Raw genomic sequence first — 15,200 nt, 5'->3', positions numbered from 1 at the left:
GAGCAGGTCAGCCATTCACTGTGGCCTCGATTGCTATCATGAATGGAACATTGTACCTATGTGAGACAAGAGCCTCCTAAATTCCCGGCTCGCTCCCACTTGGGAGCCGTCAGGAGAAGAGTGGTGGGGTCGGGTGGGGTCGGGTGGGGAGGGGAGGGTGGGTTTGTTGCAAAGAAATGTTGAATAAAGATAATTTAGAAAATGGGCTGCGGCACAGTGCTGCCTCTGTAACCCCCCACCAGTCTCCCCTACAAACACTCAACTCCCCAAGGCTGCTCCGCTCGTGTTTGTTTTGGTTTTGCTCCCAGATTTGGGGAGTGGAGGGAGGGAGGGAGGGAGTGGAGGGGAGTTGAGGGGGGATGCAGGATGGATGGCAGTGGTTAAGACAGACTGGACCAAAGACAGTCTAACTAAACCAGAAGGGAGTCGTGTTGTATCGTAGCTGCAGGCCTCTGTTTCTCCCTGTTTTTATGATACGAGTCAGTTGGAAGTCCTTCAGGATTCCTGTTGTTCATGAAAGATGAGGAGAAGCTGTGCAGAAGTTCCCTTCAGACTGGGAGATGTTGTTGAAATTTGCCACCTGTTGTAACTCAACTAACAAACTTGTACTTACTCACCACACATAGGTCTGTTTTGTCACGCCAGTTTTTTTTCCTCAGCTGGTTAATTTCCACTTCTTGCCTCTGCACATTTAAACCATTTGGTTGTGAGTGAAGTTACATTTACTGAGCAGGTGTGCCTCTGACGCCTCGCAGCAACGCTGAATGACTCTTTTACAGTTTGTTAATGACTCGTAAATACCTCAGTAAGTGGAGAACAAACCCCAAATGGTTGCTTGCTCCAAAGCAGTTCATTATATTTTTCGTTATTAGCAAAGTCTGTCTGTACACTGACGGCAAATTTTAGCGTATATAAAGTAACGCCCTCTGACATCACCTCATTAATTTTTAAATCTTAGAGGTTTACTTCCAACCTGGGCCTAAAGCCGACTCCGGATTTGCCATTTCTCTCCAAAGAGGATGTTGAGCAATGACTAGACTCTTCAAATTCCTCACTAGGTTTCAATTACACTGACCTAATCCCCTGAACACTGGACAGTGGAAGTAGCCGCATGCAGCACTAACTGTGGGGTAATTTGCCTGACTGAAGAAGTACGCTGTCAAACAATAACCTTTTCTCCTTTTTTGGCATTCAATGACTGTGTGTAGCAGCCCACAAAGTAAATATCTTATTCATAAATCTAATGTGAAGAAAGATTATTGCATTCAGAAAAACATTTAAAAAAAAAAACGTATTTTCTAGAAAAATAATCTACCTTGTAAAGTACTAGTATATACATGTGCACCAATTTCCCAAACAATACTGACTGATATTTATCTTTTTCAATATAATATTTAAGAAATTATTTTTTTATTAATTAATCTTGCTATAGAAAAAAAATGTTTAACCACATTTTGATTATTTTCTTTGTTGAACTGTGGATAAATCACATCATACCAATCTTTTAGATCATAAACATTTTATTATAAAACTCACCCTTCCATGTGGAAGCTGCTGCTCTGAAGTGTTTACTGCTATGTTCCCACAAGATGAGATGACAAACTGATGAAGACACTAAAATCCAGTCTGGTTTCGTGGAGGAAAAATCTGAGCTACATTGTGTTTTGAAGTGTTTTTATATTAAATGCATTTAGGCAACACGTACGCTTATGATTGTAAAGTATATACACATTCTTCATATTCTATAAGCTTCATAATTTAACACTTAACAACATTGTTCAAGACTTCATTTCAAGTGGCAAAGACAAACTGGCAGCTCCAGTACAAGTGATGAAAACTAACATGTTTGAACTTTCCCTTATTGCTAAACAGCTCAGCATGGACTGATGGAAGAGACTGAAAGGCTGCTGGGTCGAATCCCCGGACTCTTGGTGTAGACCTTAAGACGGGTACATCAGCCCTTTAGCAGCTGCACACAACATCTCCTCATGTAAATGTGTGCATCGACATACATGACTTTGATGCTTTGTGTTGAAACACACAAAATAAGAGAAAGCACATTTTCTGAGGAGAGGAATCTCACTATGAATTCGTGAAAGTGATTAAATCTCATTATTAGTTAGCGCTTCATCTGTATTTGTGCATTTTATTTAGGAAGTATGTTAAAAGTTCTCTACAAGCACCCTGAAAAACTCTGGTATAATTAGAGACACTTTCTTGCTGCTTTAACCACATTTATGTGACACAGAATAAGATTTAACCTGTGTGTGTCCACTCACAACAAACAACTGATGACCGATTACTTTGTTGTTGTTGTTGTTGTTGTTGTTAACACACTGTTGGGACACTGCTTTGTTTACTGATTATTGTATTGTTGCTCAGTGTTGATGTAACTGGCGTACTGCTGGGTAATCCTGAGATTTTCACTGTATATTCTGAGCTCCCTGTCGCACACACTTTGTTAAGCCAGGGTTAAAATAAAATAAGTGTGTGATTCACACTGCACTTCGTAGCCCTGGGATAAATGTCTGTAACTAAATATTTACATTGTAGAATAACACGTCACTACGCAACTCTTTTAACAGTGAGCAGCAACTTGACTGTAGCTCAGTTTCACACTGGCACCTTCTAGTTTAGTCAATGTTCATGTTACAACCCATCAAACTCAGTCCTGACTGCCCTGCAGCAGGGCCAGCACGCCTGGGCTAAAGTCTGGGTTAGCCCACTTTGTAACATGCCAGGACTGTGCCAGTGTGAAACTAAGGGAGCAGTTTGCTGTGTGTGTTGGTTTTAGCATAAATCTCGAGCAGTGTTGTGGACAAACTGCAGGTAGGATGTGTTGACCCAGAATCTGACAGGTTTTCCTGGAGTGTCACGGCAGTGTGAAAGCAGTAATAAAGACGGGGTCTTTTAAAGGCATCAAAGGGGCACAGGCAGTAGAGAGGAGGAAGAGAAGGGTGGGGGGGTCTCAGGAAAAGTTCAATAAAACAATCTCAGATGGGGGAGGGGAGCAGGACGGAGTGCTGGAGAGGCGCTTCAGTTAATTTAAGTACTTGATCCCACACCCATGCCTGTCTTCTGAACGTTTCCTCAAATATTTGAAGTGTGGTTAATGCAACAATGCAAAAGGCCCCCGAAATGGAGAGCAGAGCAAACAGAGGCTGGATGGGTCCAATGTTTGTCTAAGGTCTTAATAAGGCCACACTTCAAGTACCATTGAAACCAAACCAAATAAACAGGAGCTGTTTAAAAGGCACACAAAACACTGGCATCCTGCAACAAGAAGTCTGGTTTGGTTCATTTCCTGTCACCTCAAAGTTTTTTTTTGTGCCATTTTTGCCAACAGTCTTTCTTTCATCTCAGAGCGCTGTAAAGGCCATCTATGTGAAGATCACAAATCAAAAGTTTTTCCTGAGTGAAACGTGCATGAAGAATTACTATGCAAACTGTGCGGTTGTGGGAACAAACCATTACAGTGCTCTCTGCCACCACGCAGCTAAAATGAGATGGCAGAGAGGCCCGAGGGTGAAAAATAACTTGGGAGTCCTCTGCCAGCAAGCCGAAGTCCTGCTAAAGTGTCTCTGAGCAAGTTATTAAATCCAGGGGTGACCTTGCACTCTCAAATGTCACCCTTTCATTGATAAATCCAAGTTTTGTGTCAGTATAATATCCGTGCTATAGGCAGAAACAAGATTGTCACACAGCTGGATAACCTCTGGGAAGCAGAGGAACTGTCAGTGTAAACCTCCTCTCTGTCACTTTTAGGGTCGTAGTCTTCATCCTCATACGTGTCATCCACATCAGGCTGGTCTGAAATAACACTGTGGTCTCCTATGGCGCAAAGTTTGCTCATGTTCTCCTTGACCACTTCACAGAAAGGCCTCTCCACTCCGTCGCACACGCAGCGGTTGAGTAGCATGCCGTTTGGGATGAAGAGCATTTGCTGGATGGTGGCTTTACACTTGGAGGAGCACTTCCTGCCGTTGAACAGCTGCCCGCAGTATGACAAGTAGGCCGTGAGGGAGGTGTGGCAGTTGCTGTCTTCCTCGCAGCGCTGCCGGGCCTCCATGCAGCCGATGCCTCCGGCGTCGCTCGGGTGTCTGCGGGGAAGGCACGGCTCTATGGCGCGCTTGGCGCTCAGACAGTCCAGGTCCTGGGCGCAGTCGCAGGTCTCCAGGTCCGGCCCGCTGCGGGTGTGGTTGAGCCTTATCAGCGCGTTGATGCAGTGGCTCGGGCACTGCCTCCTCGTCCCCCTGATGTTACCTTCACATGCTGCTAAGTATTGACTGTACGCGAGATCGCACTCGGGCTCGTCGTGGCACCGGAGGAGCGCCTGCCAGCAGATTAGTTGTGCATCTAAGGCCACCAGCACCCATGGGAGAAGTGCCAGGGCGCTGCACCAACATTTCATGCTTGGATGGAGTTCTAGTTCGGTGACGTGCACTTTCTCCACCAGCACATTAGGATCAGGACGGTTCAAACACGGAATCCTTCACACTGAAGTTCACAGAAGTACTCCACACGCGTTTTTTTTTTTTATTGCAACAAAAGTTTGCTACCGACGCAGCACTTTTTCACAAACTCTCTAACCTGCACCTCAGATGAGTTTGCCTCTTCCTGGTGAGCTGAGCAACAGTAGAAGTGAGGATCTGACTCAGGGAAATCACCACGCGTGGCTGCAGAAAAGAGAGAAACATTCCGGGAAGCATGTCCGTTCAAAAAAAAAAAAAAAAAAAAAAAAAATCACACCGCAAAACGTGCACCGTGCCACCGCTGCAGATCTGAAGTGGACGCCGAACCGCGCCACAAGGCTATCCAAAGTTAACGCGCATTCTAACCACAGTTATTGTCCACGACTCACAACTTCCCCTTGAACTCATCTTTCTTGCCATCGCTAGTTTCAACTCTTCCCGGCGCCGCTACTTTTAATCCATCCACGCGTTCAGAAGTTTTTCGTAGAGTTGGGAGAGCTTTCTCTCTGTCGCAATTTTGTGTCCCGCAATGTGCGTCTTTGTCCCTCTTCTGGCTGTTACGCTTCACGGTCCGCCGAGCATTTCCCCACAACACCCCTCCTTCTGTCGAAAAAAAGAAAGAAAAGTCCCCCCCCCCCCCCCCCCTCCCCCCCCCCCCCCCCTCTTTCTCTCCCTCCTCTTCTCTCATTTACAATCCTGTCCACCGATTGGTCGTCATTGAGGAGTCAGCCGTGGGACCCATTTCCAGGCCTACAGCGCACAAATCCTCCTCAGTACATGACGAGATACGCTGGATGAAACTGTTTATAATTTTCCTTGCATGAAACCTAGGATCTGTGTGGTCCCCCCCCTCCTCCCTCGTCCCCTTGTAGCAAAACACAAGTGAAAGGGGGCAGGAGGAGGGGGAGGTGGTGGAGGTGGTGGAGGGGGAGCTTGCAAAATGCATTCCTTTGCAAAGACGCTCACATCTGCAACTTCACTGCTCCAATTTTCGGCGAGGAAAAACAAACGTGTTCCACTGGAGCCGGGAGAGAGCACCTCTGTGATAGCTGCCTCATCGCTGAGAGGTTTGCACTTAAAGGTTCAGTCTAATTGTCGCTCTTTTCTCTCCCCCCCTTCCCTCCCCCCTCCGCCTCTCTTTCTGCAGAGTTTTAAAGCCCCGATTGATAGAGGAGAATGGGAGAGAATAGTATTTTCTGGCCCGTTTCACCCTAATTGTGTCAGATTGGCCATGCAGTGGCCCAGTGTCTCTCCAGGCTCGAGATTGTTCACGCACTGCGGCCTATCAATGGAGAGGGGTTCGGCATCAATATATTTTACAGCTATTCCCTTTCACACCACACTTGAAAACTACCAATAGCTCAGGCTTTCCTACCATTGAAATGGTAACTAACTTGATTTTTTTTTTGTGTGTGCCCCCACTGAGAGGTCTGTGCCAGTTTTGCTCCACAAAACAGATGGATGCCCAACCTAGAGTCTGCTCAGACTGGGACCAATAACTGCCAGTAGAAACTACACTTCTGTGTCTCTAAACATGCACAGTTTGCATTTAAAAACTACAGTACTGCACGTGTTTATATTTATGCCCACTGGACTATATGAACAGGAAGTGGACAAAATAATAGAAACACCAGAATCCAGTCCAGTGACAGCTTCTAAAATCCCCATAAAGTTGAACAAAATACTGTCTTAGAGTCTATTGTGTCACAAAGGGGTGTTTTATAGCACTGTGGCGTATTATTTTATTCATCTTCATACATTAACCTACACAAATGCATATATACATACAACCATGCATAAATATTTCTCTATATTCTTTTAGTCTAAGATTATTTGACTTATTTGGTCCCCACGGTGTTGCCAGATAATGAGGATTTTCTCACTAAAATGAAATGCTGTATTATATTGTTTACATCTTTTAATACGAGTTGACAATAACATCCCATCTATGACCTGTCAATCACAATCTACAGGCCCCTGTCTGCAGCCTCCCTCTCTGTAGTTAACTCTGTCGTTGGGGGTGTGTTTCTGTCTCCACCTGGTGTTCAAGTTGCTACATACATAAGAATGCACATAAATGACAAAATACAACTGGAGTCATCACACAAAATCCAAAAGGAAGTATATTATAATAAAAACCAGTTTATTGCAGTTAAAACCCCAAAATCACTGAAGTACTTTCAGACAGAATGACAGAGTTACAGTGAAACAAAGAAACAGCCGAAGAAGAAACTACGTGTCCTGGCAGCCATTTCCTGAAAAATCATTTTCACAGGATGACAGCACAACAAATCACATTTGTATATTATTATTACTATTAATATTATTATTATTATTATTATTATTATTATTATTATTATTATTATTATGGAGCTAATGATTTATTGTTTCAATTCACACACACTCATACAAAGCAAAGAGTTTTGCTTTATGGCTTCAGTTCCACCCATTAATATAATCTCAGGATCAGACTCGTCTACAAAAGGACTTATTGCAACTTTTCCTCTGCTTCATATTATTGAAATATTCTGAATATACTGTTCAGCTATTACATGACAAGAACCACTGGACTGAAAATGTGCTGCCTCCATTTTCATTCAGCAGTAGTGTGGCACATACAGAGAGTAAATTATACTCGTAGCAATGGAGTGAACAAAAGTCAGCATCGTTTTTGGCCACAGAGAATTTCAAAATAAATACTTCAAAATTAAATAAAATCATAAAGGAACACATTATGGCAGTGGAAACATAACAGGAGTTAAACTGGAGATGGATGTGAGATCAACGCAGACACAACCCTCAGCACCACTGCTACATAAACTCAACACTGGCAAAATGTATATGAATGTAACACCACATCAACAGATTCCCCTCTTCTTTGCCTTCACTTATGTATGTTTGAATTATTTTTTTTACAAAGACACCACTTGACGCATCACATCGGCTAAACGACACGAGATCCACCAGCACAAAAACAGCACTACTGAGACACACGGGGGGCGGGTGGGGATCAATGAGATGGAGGACGGGTCAAAGGTCATGTGACGGTTCGACAACACTACAAGACCCAGCGAGTTGATGAGAACAGAGCGAAGAGCGACCCGCCGCTGACAGCATAGACACCTGCATACATCTTATAGAACATCAATATATGTGGACTCAGTAGTTTCGATTTATACACACACACACACTGCACTTGCACAGTTGGACATATTTGTGCCGTTTCCTTTATGTTGGTCGGAGGGTCCTCAACAAAGGCTTTGGCGTACAACTTCTAAAGCATTTACATTTCTCTCATATGAGCAGCTTCCGTTCAGTTTTTGAACGTATGAATGCAGCATACCCACATATTTATTCCCAGTTAGAGTTGGTGTCGATGTTCCGTTAAATTTGGGAATTAATAAACACCCTTAACTGACATTGTTTGTGCCTATTTAACAACAATTTGCAGTTAAATATAAGAAATCTCCTGCAGATATAAACAAGCAAGAAGGCTCTTCGTCTTTGTAAAAAGTAGCTTTCAGATCTTGGAGCTCCAAAGAAGACAACCTTATAACGGACGTCTGAGGCACACTGAAGTACAGAAAATAAACTAATGATATGTCTAGGAGATGAAAACTAAGATTAATGTAGCAACATTTGTAAGCTACTTTTTACAAAAATCTGTTGTAATTGGACTTTGCCCACTTCTGTGATGTTGTGCTTTTGTATGTGAGATATAAACAGCTCCACTTTCATTTTATTTAAAATCACCAAACTTCCCAAATTTAACAGAACACGTGAATCTGCCTTGTGTATGTTTGCTTTCATTCCAACCCAGCTGCTGATATCAGTGATCCTCCCTTATTCGAAGTGCATGTGTTTGTCATTGAAATCAGCCGCTGTGTGCTTGTAAGCAATAACACACACACACACACACACACCTGCGACCTCTGCTGCGCTATCATATCTTGTTATCACTGGTCACGTGAGGTACAGAGCCGGGGAGGTGAAGGGAGTGGAGGGAGGAAAGGATTTAATACACTGGACAAACTTTTCTCAGAGGAGGAGTTTCTCTGAAGGCAGAAATAATCTCATTGATTAAATCTCAGTGGGAGGAGTTTACATTTTTTAAGAGTGCAGATTAGTTAATTTCAGTAAAAATATGAAGCACATTTAAGGCTTTCAGGATGTTGGAAGGTCAGCAGGCAATAAAACTGTGGCTTGAATGATTTTTTTTTCCTGTTTGTAAGACGAGCCCAAGATCTCGTAAAAGAAGGCTTCTGTGTAACTTTTGCACAACTAGAAAAACTGTTAGTAACTTACATCCCACTAAAGCAACGAGAAAACTTCAAACCCCAGAGCAGCTCTGCCTCTGAAAAATATTTGCACAAGAAAAAACTCTAATCTCCTGGGACTCAAGAGTGGAGCCAGATCACATGAGGCTGCAGTTCTCCGTCTGCTTTTTGAGGTCTTCCAGCGTGGCCTGGGCTTTGTCCTTCAGCTGGTCCATGTCCACGTTCTGGATGTTGGACAGCTGGCCGAAGACCGACTGCTTGTTCGTCTCCTCTTGGTTGTCCTCGGCGATCATCTTGGCCAGCTCCTGGGGCAGCACCACGTCATCCCCTGCCTGCTGGATCTGGGTCTCGTCCAGCTCGTTCTGAGGTGGACACACACGAGGATGCACGTATATACATGTCCATGTAGACAACAACTGTAGAAACTAAGGTTTAAGTCTCTCTATAGCTTAGAAGAGTATGTGATGTTTACAAAAGCAAGGATCCTGCTTTTATTTACTTTCTTATAAAAGCAAATTTGAATCAGTTTACCTTTGGTAGTCTGTACTTGTCCCGGAAATGGCTTCTAACTGTGGCTCTCTCAGCTTTCTTCTGGGCAAAATCAGCTTCTCGTTCTTGTCTGTAGAAAAGGAGGCAAAACAGATGTGTTTTTTTTTTTTAGGAGAATGTTCAAGGCGCTCTTGATCATGCAAAGTTAAATGATCTTAGCTTCAAGGGGTAGGGTATAAAGTTTTGAAATAGAAATGCTTACTCCAACACCCCTACATATAAAGTAGAAATGACCCTTAAATTACAAAACAATCCCACACATTAAGTCTAAAAATGAAGAAGGCCATCCATCCATTATCTACACCTGCTGTATCCTGAAAGGGGGCGGGGGTGTTCCCATCTCACTTGAGAACATGGAAACTCCACCCAGAAAGGCCCCGGCCGAGGTTCAAACCCAGAACCTTCTTGCTGTGAGGCGACAGTGCTAACCACCGCACCACTGCCAAAACCAGTTATCTCCTATCTCGACTGTAACAGGATCATAAGGCTGCTCAGTGCGTACCAACACCATGTGTCCTGCTAACTCCTGTCTGAAGGCTACAGAGCCAACAGACGGGGGAGCAGCAGCAGTGGTGGTGATGCCGTGGGGAGAAAAGCACGGAGGAGATGTTGTGCTCGTGCTAAGGAGCTCCAGATACAGCATCCCGTGGGTCTCGGATTCCTTTTGAAATGCAGACTGTAAACTTTAACGGTGTTCTTGGAAAACTTGAAAAGAGCTTAAACTGTCCTTACAAAACAGGAAGTTTAACCCAAACAATTTAAAAAGACAAAGATACAGCCCAACCATCTTGATAGATCGGACTCTGCATAAAAGTGAGGACTTTCTAAAATCTTGCACCACATCGCCAATATTTATCTGTTGTGGTGTCTCTCATGTAAACAACCCAGTAAACAATATGTGATGCCTCCAGCAGAGGGCAGGCCGTAGGCTGCTGGCAGCGCTGTCTCCACTCAGACTTACTGGAATATTTATGGCTTCAGTGTAATTCATAATTGTCCGCCATAAATTGCTAAATTTGCTTAAAATGCCTCAGACATTATGAGACAGCAACATGACATAATCCTGAACAAAGCTGCTTGTACAGCCTGAGGCCAAACCTGGCATGAATACGAAGAAGAAGAAGAAAAAACGGTCAGTGAAACACAGTAGGTGCTTATGAAGACATAAAGACCCGAGATAATTATCATCAAAGCAGTCGAAGAGGCTGCATGAAATCAGCAGCAGCATCATCTAAAGGCGAGGGGACATCGGAGGACCACGGGCAGGCTTCAAACTGTTTGTACCCAATGTGTCAAGGGGAAGGTCGTCTTATGTGGAGATGCGGCGTTTCGTCGGGGGCCGTCCGTGTGAGGCCGAGTTCACTTTGCATTAACGTGAGCAGGCCAAACACCGAACGGCACGCGCCTCCCTTTGCAGCCAATGAGCAGAGAATTTGTGTCTTTGCCTTCTCAAGGGCATCAGATGACCCCGGGTTGTCACTGTGGCCCGGGTTGATAAAATGTCTACATGCAGCGACATGCCAGTGTGAGCTGCGGCCCACCCACCAACCCACCGCCGTATTCTGCTTTGATCTGAGGAGCATGGACTTTGCGGTGATCTATGCTCATGTTTAGCACCTCTGACTAATAACTCACTTCCACTGAAGGTCACATTATGACGGAAAATCACCTCGCCGTGCCGGCTGTAGAGCTCAGAGCCGGGTGTTATTACCACATGGAGGACTCCCACTCATTCTTAAAATGTCTGCACACGAGACACTTTGGATAAAAGCGCTCATCAAATAGTTGATGATGAGCCATGGTTGAGAATGCATTTAGACGCCTAACTACTCTATCAAACTGAAATATATCAGTATTATTTAGACAGTTTTTCAGTATAAATCAGATCGGAATTCTTTATGGTAACTTCTTCTATGACCAGCACAGTGAACATCTAATATGAGATGAGGAGTCCTGCTCAGAGGGAAGAATCACACTCATCAGTAGTGAGTTACTGTCTGCTGAGTGAACTCTGTTTCCCAAATGACCTTGTTGTCACTTTATATTGTCCTCCAGTGTGCTGGTGAGATAAACAGCACGATGAATATTCAAATTCTATGAAAATAACATGGAAATAATTCACTTTAGCAGATGAGAAACAGAGGAAACATTTAAGTAATTAAAGAAAGAATTCAATATTAATGGCATCGCAGCTGTAAATAAAATAATTCAACAATAAAACAGCAAAATTTGAAATATTATAGAGGGAACTTAATCACTGTTCTAGGCTGCAACACATTTTTAATCACATCCATCTTTAGTAGTAACTTATGGATGATTAAAGTCAAATTAATTACTATTACTGTTGGTTGTTTGCATTCACTTTATTTACCACAGTCTGACTCACGCACAGCAATAAGAACATTTCTCTCCGCAGGCATGAATCCCTGTAGACATTTCCGTGGAAGAATGATTCCAGGAATCCCAAATTAAAAACGGCGCTACACATTATGCCGAAACCAAGAGACAGGGAGCTCCCAGGGCGAGAGGAGCAGCTGTGTATGGAGCGCTCATGTTATTGCATTGATGCGTAAAAAAGCGCGCGGCGCACTGGGAGCTCTCTGCTATTTACACGCTTAAACACACTGTTTAAACACGCCACTTTTTCTAACCGCCTTTCCCCCCTGACACATACTGTCGCTTTTCATCACAACTTCACAATCACAAAGTTCAATCGTTGCCTTACTTTTCCTCCTCTAACTGTTGCTGATATTGTTCAAATTCCTCTTGAGTCATCCCCTGCGCGGCGGCTTCTGATTTCTCCGCTTCGGGTTTTTCCTCCGTCAGCCCGCCTGTCAGGTTCTTCAGCTGTCCTCCCACCATGTGTTTTACCATGAAAGCCATGGCTGCGCTTTGGAGAGTCCTCTGCTTGATCGGCTAAGAAGTTGAAGGCTCGATGCGCTCTTGGACAGAGCGGCAACGATGGACAGATATCAGCTAAGTGACGCTCAAACCACACGTCTTTATGTCTCGAGCGAGGGCATACAACTCTCAAAGGCTGGATTAGAGGAATCAAATCGTAAAAAAGAGGAAATTATTCCGACGGCGCGTCGGAAGCTGGCAGTTTCAGTACCACTGGCCCTGGACAGCTCCGCGCCGAGAAGGATGGAAAGGAGCTGCTCAGTTATGAGTCAACAAGTTTGGCGCTGAACTCTACCAATCCTGTGACTCCGTCCGCAGCCACCACTCCCTCCACCCAATCCCAGGCACCGCCGGACTGGGTGTGCGCTTGCACGGCGCGCGTCGGCATCGTGGGCTGCACGGGGTCCCGTGATTCGCCGTCTGATTATAACTCACGATGGAGTCAGACAGAACTCCGGGGTGGGGGGACAAACAACACGTGATGAGCCAGAGTCTCCTGGCTGTTTTTGGTGCCTCTTTCTTTTCTTTTTTTCTCAGGGTCATCTGCGCGCTGGAGCCGAATACACAGTTTGTCAACACACAAAGAGCTTCGTAATTGCAAATTAGTCAAGTGGCTGTCTGTAAACCCTCGGCATGACTTCGGTTTATTGGTCTAATCACTTGGAAATGATGAGCTGCAGTCTCCTCTTAGTTTCTTTGGTGCACATGAACACTCTCACGGGAGGAAATGATGGAGCCTGTTTGCAGCGCATGAGCAAACCATCCACGCACATTTAATGCCCTTGTATATTCCTTTTTTTTTTTTTTAGCATATGTGATGGAGTTGGCATGCCATAATCACAACTGATGTCTCCAGTTGCGTCACCATAATACCTCTGTCCTGACTTGAGTCTGTAGTGCCCACGTGTGAGTTTATAATACCAGTGTCTCATGCATATTAAGCCCTTTGTAGGTTACTTCCTCTCACATTTGTGTGTCTTTGATGTGGTAAGCTGGGTGAACAGTTCAACTTTTTACCAGAAAAAATGATTTATTAAAAGTCTGGCTGCTTGTGGATGACGCAGTGTTCAGCTGGAAAACCCAATTTCTAAAAATATGACCTACATATGTGTGTGCTTGTGTGAGAGGAATGTTTAAATCTCTCACTTCTTTGTGAGATTTTTGACATCCAAAGTGTGAAAAGCAACTTTGATCACAAGTCAACAACTTCAGCGTCCTGATCCTCGCAGCAGTCTGACACCGAGCCTGGCCTACTTTTCCAGTCCCTGTGGATCAGGAGAGGCAGAGCGCATCTCACTGTCTTTTTCATCACATGGCTTAGCGAGGCCCTGTTAGCCTGTACCTGCCTCGCTTTAAAAAAAAAAAAAAAAAAAAAAACATCTCCCTCCAACTTCAAAGCTGCCACCGGTGAATTGATTGAAATACAACACAGTGAATAAGATCAGAACTGTAATCTCTGTGAAATTGAATAAAAAGAGAGAATTTGCCTAACCAGCATATTTCAACATCAATTTATATCCTTTTGCTTTTCATATTTACACCCATGGGATCTGTTCCGAGCCCAGGTCCCACTCACTTTTCTTTTAATGGATTATCACTGAGCCCTGACTACAGGTGCTGCAGCAGGTACACAGCAGGCTCTAATCCAAGATGATACATATTACACACGCGTAGGCTTAATGGTGAAATTCGTACATTTCAGTTGAAGAGCTCACAAGCCTCACACGGTGACATGTTGTGGCAGATGGGCTTCACGGAACAATCACGCTGGCCTAAAAAAGTGAGAGCAGAGGCGGTATGTTTATCGGCAAACTCGCCAAAACCTATAACACGTCATCTGTTTTCACCCCCTTCTTGTGATAATCTGTAATCACTGTTACAGATTTGAATAGACAGAAGAGGTATGGCAATTTCCTCTTCTTTAAAGTCTTTGTTTTATTCTCTTTAGAGTTGTGCAGTGAGGATGATTACAAGGTAGAAGATCTTTTGATCACAGCAGAACAAATTCCTGGTATTACCAATGGCAGTGCTACTTAGTTTAATGTGTTGTTAGATGGTTGTTGGTTACCACTGGACGGGGCCAGGTCCAGAGCAGGTTCAGTTGCACATGGCTCAGACTGTGTTAGTTTACCTGTGGAGGGTTGTGTTGAGCACTTAAGACAGATTCAATGACACAATTCATATGTGGGAAAGTTTCTGCTACTACGGGTGGCTGCTACTGGTGGAACTACATAATCATTGATGGTTTTTGGAAAAGTTTGTGAGCCATGTCGTTTACCTGACGTCAAGCTGTCTATTAAGACAGGGGAGCATAGCTAAAGCTACAAAAATCAGCCCCAAAAAAAATCTGATCTGTGGAAGGATTCAAAGGCAGTGAGAAGGTAAATAAGTCAGAGAATGATGTGGAAATTATGCAAGATCTATTTGCAAGACCAGTGGAGCTGGATAATCAGGGACGGAGGCTGCACGACTGACAGGCCACGGCATTCAAATTAAACTGCCTGTCGAGTCAGTGGCAGCAGCCCATGTAGCCTATAAGCAGATAGGATGTATACGAGTACTTTGATTGGTTGAGAAGGAATCAGAAGTATTTCAAAGGTAAAGTTAGAGGCCGATCAGAGGGATCGGTGGATTTACTGTATCATGGCACAGCCTGAAGCTCCCTGCAGAGCCTAATTATTGGTCAGAATATCATTTATCATAACTATTGGGACTCCATAAGGATGGTCACCTAACTTTTGGCACAGTTCAATCAGTGTGATTTTTTATTTTTTGTCATTTCTAAACAGTATTTCTCATCCATAATGATATACAGTCATGTGAAAAAGTGAGTAGATATCATGGAGATTGTTGCCTTTTTTTTGGACAAGAAAACATTTCTCTGAAACAGTTCCTGTCACATTAATAAGGTGAAATAGTCAAACAAATTCCTTTTCATCATATAAATAAATAAGAAAACAGATCAGCCACATGAAAAATCTAAGTACACCCATACATCTAT

At 43.8% G+C, this 15,200-nt stretch overlaps 2 protein-coding genes across 2 annotated transcripts; both read right to left on the bottom strand.

Annotated features, from left to right (window-relative positions):
* Positions 1–1,516: 1,516 nt before the first annotated feature.
* Positions 1,517–5,034, bottom strand: LOC138213422 (growth arrest-specific protein 1). Its single transcript, XM_069174509.1, has one exon. The coding sequence runs from the start codon at positions 4,409–4,411 to the stop codon at positions 3,659–3,661; it is 753 nt and encodes a 250-aa protein (XP_069030610.1). The 5' UTR covers positions 4,412–5,034; the 3' UTR covers positions 1,517–3,658.
* Positions 5,035–6,598: 1,564 nt separating this feature from the next.
* cplx3b (complexin 3b) lies at positions 6,599–12,554 on the bottom strand. The gene is made up of 3 exons (XM_069174015.1): positions 12,024–12,554; positions 9,281–9,368; positions 6,599–9,111 (listed from the first exon to the last, which is right to left on the bottom strand). The coding sequence occupies exons 1-3, from the start codon at positions 12,179–12,181 to the stop codon at positions 8,887–8,889; spliced, it is 471 nt and encodes a 156-aa protein (XP_069030116.1). The 5' UTR covers positions 12,182–12,554; the 3' UTR covers positions 6,599–8,886.
* Between the last annotated feature and the right edge of the window lie 2,646 nt (positions 12,555–15,200).

This window comes from Embiotoca jacksoni, unplaced genomic scaffold, assembly GCF_022577435.1.
Source record: "Embiotoca jacksoni isolate LCO1_2020_lvr unplaced genomic scaffold, fEmbJac1.0.p SCAF_6, whole genome shotgun sequence".
NCBI classification, from domain to species: domain Eukaryota; kingdom Metazoa; phylum Chordata; class Actinopteri; family Embiotocidae; genus Embiotoca; species Embiotoca jacksoni.
Note: the sequence above shows the minus strand (reverse complement) of the source record. Positions and strands in the feature narration are given on the sequence as shown.